A 10071-nucleotide genomic window follows, 5' to 3' on the forward strand; every position below is an offset into this window, starting at 1 on the left:
AAAATAAATAATGTTTTTAGTTCTAATTTTACTAATTTCAAAATTTTAAATCAATTAGTTCCAAGATATAGTGCAATTAATTTCAAAACATATTTCTTTTTTAAAAAATTAAAATATCTGTATTTTTATGAAATTAGGACATACTGTTTAGTAATCCTTTATAGTAATTTAGGTTAAGTATAAACATTTTTTATATACGACAAACTAAAAATTCACATATAAATACTTATAAAAAAGTCTAACCAAACATGCATGAATTTTAAAAACATTTTTTATATACGATAAACTAAACAAAATTCACACATAAATATTTATAAAAGAATCTAACCAAACATGCATGAATTTTAAAAACATTTTTTATATATGACAAACTAAACAAAATTCACGTATAAACACTTCTAAGTTAAGTATAAACATATGTAAGTGTTTAAATTTAAACTCATTTTTAAGAAAGTGTTGTTAAAGATAAATGTATTTTTCAAAAACATTTTGTTCTTAATTCAATCTAAACGGACCCTAAATCATCCTAATTTTCATAATGCAAGAACAAAAAAAAAATACTGGTCAAATGGTGTAATCACAATAAAGTACCTAATTCAAGAGTAAAAGAAGAAATTAAAATTTTAAATTAATGTAATTGTAACAAATTCATAACTTAAAAATAAGTTGTGTTTTTTCTTTTAAAAGAAAGATTAAAATTAACCAAATTTGTAAGAATAGAAATTATAAATGAGAAAAAAAATGGAGTAAATAGTATTTAATTAAATTTAAATTGATTAATTATAAATAAAGAAGGATTGAAATGGATTGAGGAAGGAATAATAAAAGATTGAGTAAGGAATAGGAGCATAAACGAGTTTTTAAAATGAGTCATTTTTTCACTATTAAATTTAGATTTATATCTTTTATTTAGTCCATAAAATAGGAGCATAAACGGGTTAGGTTGGGAAGCATTTGCAATTCATATTTTTGAATTGGTTGGGTTATTAACTTGAATAACCTGAATTAAGCTTTTAATTCAACCTATAAAATATGAGTTGGGTTGGATTGAGGTCGGGTTGTATTGTTTTTATTTTTTTGTTTATAAATTCTAATGTTTGTAAAGTTCAAAACTTTTCATTTTCAAAGAAAAAAAAATTCAAAATAAGAATAAAGGAATGCAGGGCACAACTTCGAAATGACAAAGTTAACCTAATTATTTAACTTTTATTAATATGGATTAGGCTGAGTTGAATCAAATTTTCAGCTCTACAACCTAAGACCCAACCTAACCTAAAAAATTCAAAATTTTCAACCCAATCCAACTCACATTTTAATTATATAAATTGGGTTATTAGATTATTCTTACACCCTACCATAAAATTCACTTGTTACATTTTTACATATTGATTTTTAACTCAAGTTGGTAGCATTAATAGCTATATATATATTTATTTAAAGTAATTAAATAAAATTGAGCTAATTATCTATATTATTAAATTAATTACTCACAGCTACAGAAAAAAAAGCATTTGCGAGTAAAAATTTTCACATTCTATTATTTAAAATTAATTTCAAATAAAAATAAAACTTAAAACTCTACTAAAGAATAATATTAAGAAATAAAAATTAAAATTAAAAATATTAGGTAAAAGTATAATATGATAAAATATTGTTATTATTATTATTTTTCTTTCTTTTTCATTTCGAAAGACCCCACCGGTGGGTCCAACATTATCCTTTTTTGTCGTCTAGCTAACCCCATGTCATCACTATTTTGGAAGTACACGTGTTGACTCATGAGCGTCCCATATTCCAGTTGGCGTCAGCTCTCAGTTACCGCAATATCTAGGGCTATTTAAGTAAAATAAATTTCACTTTTGATAACGTGGCAACATACTATTCGGTTATTTTAAAGCGCCTCAAAATCGGTCACACGTAGATAATAATTCCCTCATGATTCCCAAATATAAACCAATGAAAAAGAAAAAGGAAAAATCCACTTCGAAGCTTTGATATTTTTGTCCTATTTTTATTTTTTTAATATATATTTCTGTGGTCGTGTATTTCCACCTTCTTCTCCAATTAACAAAGCCTAGAAATTTTGGTTACAAGAAATAGTTGTTGGATGGAAAATTTAAAGTCGGCGCAGGAGACAGATTCAGAGCGGCCCAACCTGCCGCCAGGATTCCGGTTCCACCCTACCGACGAGGAGCTGGTGGTTCACTATCTGAAGAAGAAGGCTACTTCTCTCCCTTTGCCGGTGGCCATCATCGCTGAAGTCGACCTCTATAAGTACGATCCTTGGGAGCTTCCAGGTTAGTTTTCTCGCCGGAATATTCCATAGCCGGATAAAGTTTTGTTGATTCATATTCAAACTTTTTTTTTTTTTTTTAATGAAAATTCAAACTCTGTTTCTTCATAATTATCTCGAGAGATTCCAATAAAACTCGGCTTGCATTCAATCAATTAACACAAAAACTTACTTATATATCATCCGGACTTAAAATATTCAAGTGAATGAAAGGAGTCTGCAGTATGTAAAATAGTTTGTTTGAAGTGAATGATGTATAGAATTTGATGAATTTAATTTTAAAGTTTTTAAAATCACTATTAATAGTTAAATTAAATCAATTCATTGTTTGATGCTATACTTTACATGATTAAAATTATTTTTTTCAATAATTTAAACATTTTTATCGTGTTGGAAATGAGAATAGGTTATAATTGTTTTTTATTTTGTTATAAAAAAATTCAGCTAAGGCTAGCTATGGGGAGCAAGAATGGTATTTTTTCAGTCCAAGAGATCGAAAGTATCCAAACGGAGCACGACCAAATCGGGCAGCAACGTCGGGGTATTGGAAAGCAACCGGAACCGATAAGCCAGTCATAGCTTCGTCGGAAGGGAACCGGAAAGTTGGAGTGAAGAAGGCTTTGGTTTTCTATGGTGGAAAACCTCCAAAAGGAATCAAAACCAATTGGATCATGCATGAATATCGCCTCGCCGATAACAAATCCGGTGGTGGAAACAATAATAAGCCACCGGGATTCAATATCGGCGGTAAGAAAAACTCACTGAGGGTACGAATTTTGGATCTTTGTCAATTTTAATTTTAGCTTTTTCAAACTAATTATGATTCAAAACAATTTATTTATTTATTTATTTATTGTTTTAGCTCGATGATTGGGTTTTGTGTCGAATATATAAAAAGACCAACTCGAACAAACCGGGAATGGATCATGAACGAGAAGATTGCTTTGATTCTTTGGTTGGGTCCATACCGTCATCGATACAAATCAATAGCTACAACCAATCAATGACGACGACCACAACGGCAACGAACTTTAGTATGTATTCTGAATTAGCCTCTTTGTCGCTTCCAATGAAACGGTTGCTGCAACCACCATCGTGGGAGGAGGAAGAGTATCGGTTGGCCGACAATCGATCCTCAAGAAAAAGATTACAGTTAATGAACGGAGGTGGTGGCGGCGACAACTCAATCGCGGCTCTCCTCAGTCAGCTACCGTCGCTGCAGCAGCCGACATTGCAAGGTTGTATCGTCGGTGATGAGATTTTCCGGCCTGCATTTCAACTGCCGGAGACAAATTGGTATTCATAACACACAACTACAAAATTGAATTGGTGGGTACGTTATAAATTTAAAAAAGAAAAAAAGAAAAAAGAAAGAAAGATCAAATATGACACATTCAAAGTTGATTGCTTACCTAAAATATACAGCTGATTTGATATTTAGGAGATATTCTTAATATTTTGGGGATTTTAATGTTTAGCACAGATTGAAGATAAATGATAAAACAAAGAATATCGCTGATAATTATTAAGTTTTTTAAGAAAAAAAAAATCGATATAAGGGGAAAGGGAGTTTGGATAAATTTGTTGTATAAATGAACTAATTCTCTGCAAAATGGTGGTCTTAAAATTAAATTACCCCAAGATAGGTTTTGCTGTGTGAATATTGGTCATGTCAATAGTGGAAATGGGTTATGTAAAATATATATATATGTATACACAAAGCTATTCTACTGATTATGTGTAAAGAACTAGATTGACATAACCCTAATTATTTTTTTTAGGGTTTGGAGATTATATATGCGTGTATTCACATACTTAGCTTGTCATATATATATATACAAGGAAATGAAAGAATTAATATATATGGTTTGATTTTTAATTCTTTATTGTATTTAATTATATATTGGGAAATACAACATCAAAGATTTATATTCCGACTCGTATAATTTTTTTAAAATGAGAAAGAAATATTTGGGTTTTTGAAAATGAAGTTCTAAATTAATTGATTAACCGATAAAACAAGGAAGGATTGTAAATTCCTTCCTGCTTAATTATATATTTTGTCTGTTGAATTTTGCTAAATTCGATCATTATTTTCAATTAATGTGATAAAAATTAATGAGATATTTCATTTTTTGAAAAGCTCATATATCCATATTTGGTAGAGGTGGTGATGAAGTAGAAAGAATTCACAGGATGCATAATTGATATCATACGTTTGTCTCTAGAGAATGAAAATAGGAAAATTAATTTTAATTTCTCATTTATATTGTAACCAATTAAATTCAATCCTTATAGATTTGATTAGATAGTGTTATTGGATTTTTTTGTTGTTGTTATGCTTAATTTCAATAACTTAATTAAGCTACCAAACAAAACATATATATTAATTAATAAAATGAATTAAGCTTTCTTAAATGCTATTAAAATTATTATTAGAAGAACAATAATTGTTTGCATTAAAAGGATATTAAATATATTAATTGGTTAGACAAGAAAAATTCTCATATTCCTCTAATCACTTAAGGGGAAAAGATTAGAGGTACAACACAAATCTGTATTATTATTTATGACATGTAATTAAGATCAATTAATATAAACCCTTTTTAACATTATAATTGAAGGAATAATTAAATTAGATTTATATTGAATTATTTACCATTTATCTGTATGAATTGGAGTTTTAATTGATGGGAATCATTTCTTTTAGAAGTTACATCTATTATTAAAGCATTTTTTTAAAAAAATTGATGCTGCATGTGTTTGAACCCTCTTTTAGGCCCACAAAATTTGACTTATGATCAAGATATGAATTGTAACATTTTTTCTTAGAAAAAGAAATTTAAGATTTATCATTATTATTTTGATTTTAATATTCCCCTTAGCTAGTGTTGATGAGTCATTATTGGGTTGGAAGTGAAAAGATATGATTTCAGAATCAAATAATTATTTACTATTAAAATAATGGGATTCTTTTTTTTTTTTTTCAAAGTAGTGACAAATTAGAATAGACTTTGCTGTATTTCTTTGTCTATATATATAAATCTGTATAATATTGATTCCTTTGGCTTATTTGATTAAGTTATGATTTCTATATTTTGAAATTAACATTGCTCAAATAGTTTACTTTATCCACCAATCATGGTATTCAAGAAACTAAGAAGAGATATTGGTGTGGCTGAAAATGAGTTGAAAGTTGCTTTCTTTTCACTTCACACTTGGGTTTGTCCGGCCTTACGTAAAGCTATTATTTTAGTCTTCACATATGATATGACTTTAATTATTTTTAATTATTGATACCAAAATTTGCACCAACCCTTAACTTGTAATGTTTAAGAGAAATCAAACAATCCCCCTATCCAATAAAGAAAATCTCGTATATAGTGTGCAGTCTCGACCTCCAATAAATTTTGACAATCGTCAAACATTAGTAATTGTTTACAGAGAGTTAGAGAACTAGAAAACTTAAAATGTTTTTATCGTCCTTCAATAATTCGAGTCCGGTTAGTTATATAAGAAATATGTTTTGTAAGGAATATTTGCTAATTAACTTCTTAAGTCAATGATCAAAATGTTACTAATTGTCATGAGTTTTGTAGAATATAATTCATTTCACTAGTAGACCTACACACATGTAAAAGTTAATCACCTAGGCATAACTTTATTTTCATTGACCGATCCACTATGGGTCGCCTCTATATACTTAATTAGGAATTACTTTTCTCTAATGGTCAACAACTCTATGAGTTGGCCTTCATGAAGTCTACGTAGTTTGCTAATATAAGTTTCTTTGGCTTTCTGTTTACAAGTTTTGTTTATTATTAGAATTGAGATGTGTTTGCTACTGTTTTTAAGGTATTTAGCAAGAAAACAGATTGGGAGTGAAAAAAATCAAACTAGTCAAATTCTCAAGAATTTCTATAAAAAGATGAAGAATGGGAGAAAATGGGAGAGTATTACAATGCTAGAGACAGAAGCATAAGAATTTCAGGTCTACTGTGCAGAGGAAGCAAGACAGTGCCCCTGTGTTGTTCTATATATATACGCCACATCAGTAATATTATTTTGGAGAAAAACTGCAGATTCAATTTTTTTTGGCTACATAATCTAGAGTTATGGGCAATCAATTTCATTTAATGAAGCACAAAGTTTTGAAGTTGTGGAGTGAGTTATATTATGGAAAAAAGTTGTGAGAATGAGAAAAATTCGTTGACAAAAGTTGACACTTAAAAGTTGCCAAGTATTTGTTTACTTGACGCTTTTTAATGTGCCAAGTAATTCAATATCAAGAATAATGAAGATTTACTTGAAAATTTTTAAGTGTCAAGTATAAAAAACATCAAGTATATAAGATTATTTGACACTTTTTATGGGTCAAGTAATCCAGTGTCAAGAATAAGAGAGATTAAATATATGCTTGACAGTTTATAAACCTCAAGAATTTGATTATTCTTGACACGTTTTACATGTCAATACTTTTTTCTTTCCTTTCAAATAAAAAATTGTACAATTTAAAATACCTATATAATTATATTGTACCTGTTTTGAAGTCCAACAATGGTATACAACATGATCAATTGAACGATTTTCCTTTCTTGAATCAATTCAAACTTTCAATCAAATAACTAACAAATTGCATATATATTTCATTGAACATATATATATATTTGGTCATTACATACAACATAGAAACATATTGTTTTTATTCATATTACAAAATGAGTTATGAACATCGTTCTTAATAATAAAACACAAAGTATATGTAATAATAAGGAACATAGACATCACCCTCCTTCAAGCACCACAACACTTTTAGATAACTCCAAACTTATCAAAGTCTCACCAATTGTAATTATCCTCAACTTCTTGAAATCTACAAACAAAATAAGACTAGCATTAAAACTAAGAACTTCAACTTCTAATTCTAAGAACTTTGATAATAGAATTATATCCATGAAATAGAAACAAAATGTAAAATCTCTATGTACTTGCATTTTAATCGGATTAAAGGTATGGTTACTCCCTACTAAGCCCATATCCATATTTTGTAAAACATTAGTAAAAGAATGAAACAAAACATTTGTAAGATGAAAAAATATGCAAGAAACTCAACTTTTCTAAAGATACAATTGCAGAAATTCAATGCACTCGATCTACAACAATTGACCATGTGCAAGTACTGCATATAACCTCCCCCCTCTAATGAATAAAAATAACCTCAAAGACACCACTTTGTAAGTTCAATAACATAAGTGAGTGAAAATTCAAACTTATAACAATACCTTAACTAGTTGTGTTGTACTTTGGTTGCCCATTGACACCACTCTTTAAAAATCCTAGAAGTAAAAATTCACCATAGACATAGTTGTAGTTTTATTAAACAAGTATCACGTGGTTATACCAACAGTAACAAAAACTAAGACAAATAATGGACTATAATCAAAAGGAAACGGTATTAGAAAAGCTAGCATGGGTAAAAAAAAAATAGTTACCAACCTTTTGAGGCCACAATTGTAGATAAATCTAAAGCAACATGAAGTTGGATCAACCAATTCATTTCAACACACATATGGCTAGCCTCTAATGATTAACACCACTCCAATACAGTTCAGTAACGTTCCAATCACTTGAAGAGTCTCAAGGATCCAAAATTCACAAATTGTAACACAAATATTTGTATTCACTTGTTTTCTTTAGACATATATTTTAGTCCATTAGTGGACTAAAATCCACCACACTTTAACAAAAATTCTTCTCTTTTTTCTGTTCTCGTGGAGAGAGAAGAGACATTTTTTTTAATCTAATATTTTAGTCCAATATTTGTGTCCATTTGTGTTACAAGTTGGAAATTTGTATTTTCTTTTGACATATATTTTTTTAATCTAGTTCATGCATCAACATAATCTCTACCATTATCCAACTAAAATAGTGAATTCAAGCGATAGTCTAACATGCATGATCTAATTTAAACCTATTCTTTCAAGCAAGAATTAAACCATGGAATCGTTCAAACTTTGATCAAATATTCAAAAGAATTAATAACAATCATGCTAGAAAGCGTAAATGTAAATTATCATTCAAGAAACAAAATGTTCAACAATTCAAATACAATAATTCATCTATCCCTAAAACAATGAGAATTTTAGCCTGACATGATTTCTATAGACAAGACCAACATCAGAATACCAAAATGCAACCAAAGAAATCCAGAACCAAGAACCAAGAAAGATTAAGAAAAGTTATCCGACTCTCAAGCACATTTTTTAGATGGCTTTGGCCTTTCAATGATCCTTGATCCTACCAACTTCATAAAAATTCATATTTTGCTTTAATTTTTCTCTCTTTGGTCTTAAGACACTCTACAATATGATGAATGGTACGTTAAGTAGCTTCCAAATATATATAGGGATGAAATTAAACTTGGCCAACAATAATTTTTCAAAAATGCCCAAATTTCAATTATAGAAAGCCAGGCCCTGCGATGCTTTTGCCCTTTATCACCAAGCAGTATGACACTTGTCCTACTCCATAGCACTTTCGTACAGAGCTGCAACACTTCTTTAGAGCGTTGCAATGCTTCCCTTGCCTATTGCAACACTCAACTTTTGCAAAATGCTTCGAGGGTAGCGTAGCGAAAGCACCACAGTGTTGTCCTGTTTTTGACAACATTATGGGTTTTCTCCTATAATTTTCTTCCCTACTTGATATCTTGGTCCCAGTTTGTCTTGATTATTGACCATTTTGACTGGTTTTAACTCCAAATTTTGTTCTTTCACTCAAATTTAAAATTCTTGAAAATCACTCTGAAACCATTTCATTTCTAATAAAACCTTGTGAAATTCTATCCTAAATCAAGAGTAAATAACTCATATTTTAGGTGCATTTCAGTGAGCACGAGCTTGACGCTCGTTATAAAAAAGAAAAACTCAAATAAATTCAAACTTACGAGTTTTTATTTTATGTCGCAAAATTAATTCTTGGATTGCCATGAATTTCCCCATTCATAATCCTACTCTTACTTACTTACTTATGAGTTCCATAAAAAAGAATTCCAGTAACATTCGTTTTTTCCCTCTAGTTTAGGTGTACACATTTGTCCTATTATTTTGTAGAATACAAGCATTATTCATACAAATTTCAAACTTTTCAACTCCAAGACATTATACCAACCATACTACCTTTACAAATTGCAAATAAATATTGTGAACTTCTTTAGGTCAAACTTTTAAAACATGACGTAAAGGCATGCGTGTGGTTTGTTTTGGGGTTTGAGATTGGACCTTAATTGAAACTCAATCTCCTTTTCCACCCCCACGTGCAGCGCATGCTTTGTCAGCTGATCTCTTCTGTACTTCTCCTTTTTCTTTTTCAAAATAATTATATTTGCCTATATTTTAGACCATTTCAAATCTGTTCTTCATTTCTTATAATTCCAAATTATTACACCGTTTTACTTTTATGTCCTCAACCTAATGTGTATAGTATGAATAAAGGAGCTAAGCTCACATATTCACTCGTTTTGAATTTAGTAGCCACATAACATAAAGCTATCTGTCATATCTATATCTTATAAAAGTTATACTGTGAGGTGTGTCTTCATTTTTTCTTTGTGAAATTTTCAATATAAATTTATCTTTGCAAAATTTTATAGTTTAATTGTTATAATAAAATTTTAGGAATTCAAAGAATGAGTATTGTCCACTTGCCAAGTTTGCAACTATGATTAAGTTGTAATTAATAAAAGGATTTGATCGATATCACCTTGAATTACAACTTAT

At 29.3% G+C, this 10071-nt stretch overlaps 1 protein-coding gene across 1 annotated transcript; it reads left to right on the forward strand.

Moving 5' to 3' along the window:
* Positions 1-2017: 2017 nt before the first annotated feature.
* On the forward strand, positions 2018-4172 carry LOC101209303 (NAC transcription factor 56). The gene is made up of 3 exons (XM_004147759.3): positions 2018-2297; positions 2738-3060; positions 3156-4172. Exons 1-3 carry the CDS (start codon positions 2108-2110, stop codon positions 3597-3599), a joined length of 957 nt encoding a protein of 318 aa, XP_004147807.1. The 5' UTR covers positions 2018-2107; the 3' UTR covers positions 3600-4172.
* Positions 4173-10071: the final 5899 nt, after the last annotated feature.

This window comes from Cucumis sativus, chromosome 3 (genome assembly GCF_000004075.3).
Source record: "Cucumis sativus cultivar 9930 chromosome 3, Cucumber_9930_V3, whole genome shotgun sequence".
Classification (NCBI taxonomy): Eukaryota; Viridiplantae; Streptophyta; class Magnoliopsida; order Cucurbitales; family Cucurbitaceae; genus Cucumis; species Cucumis sativus.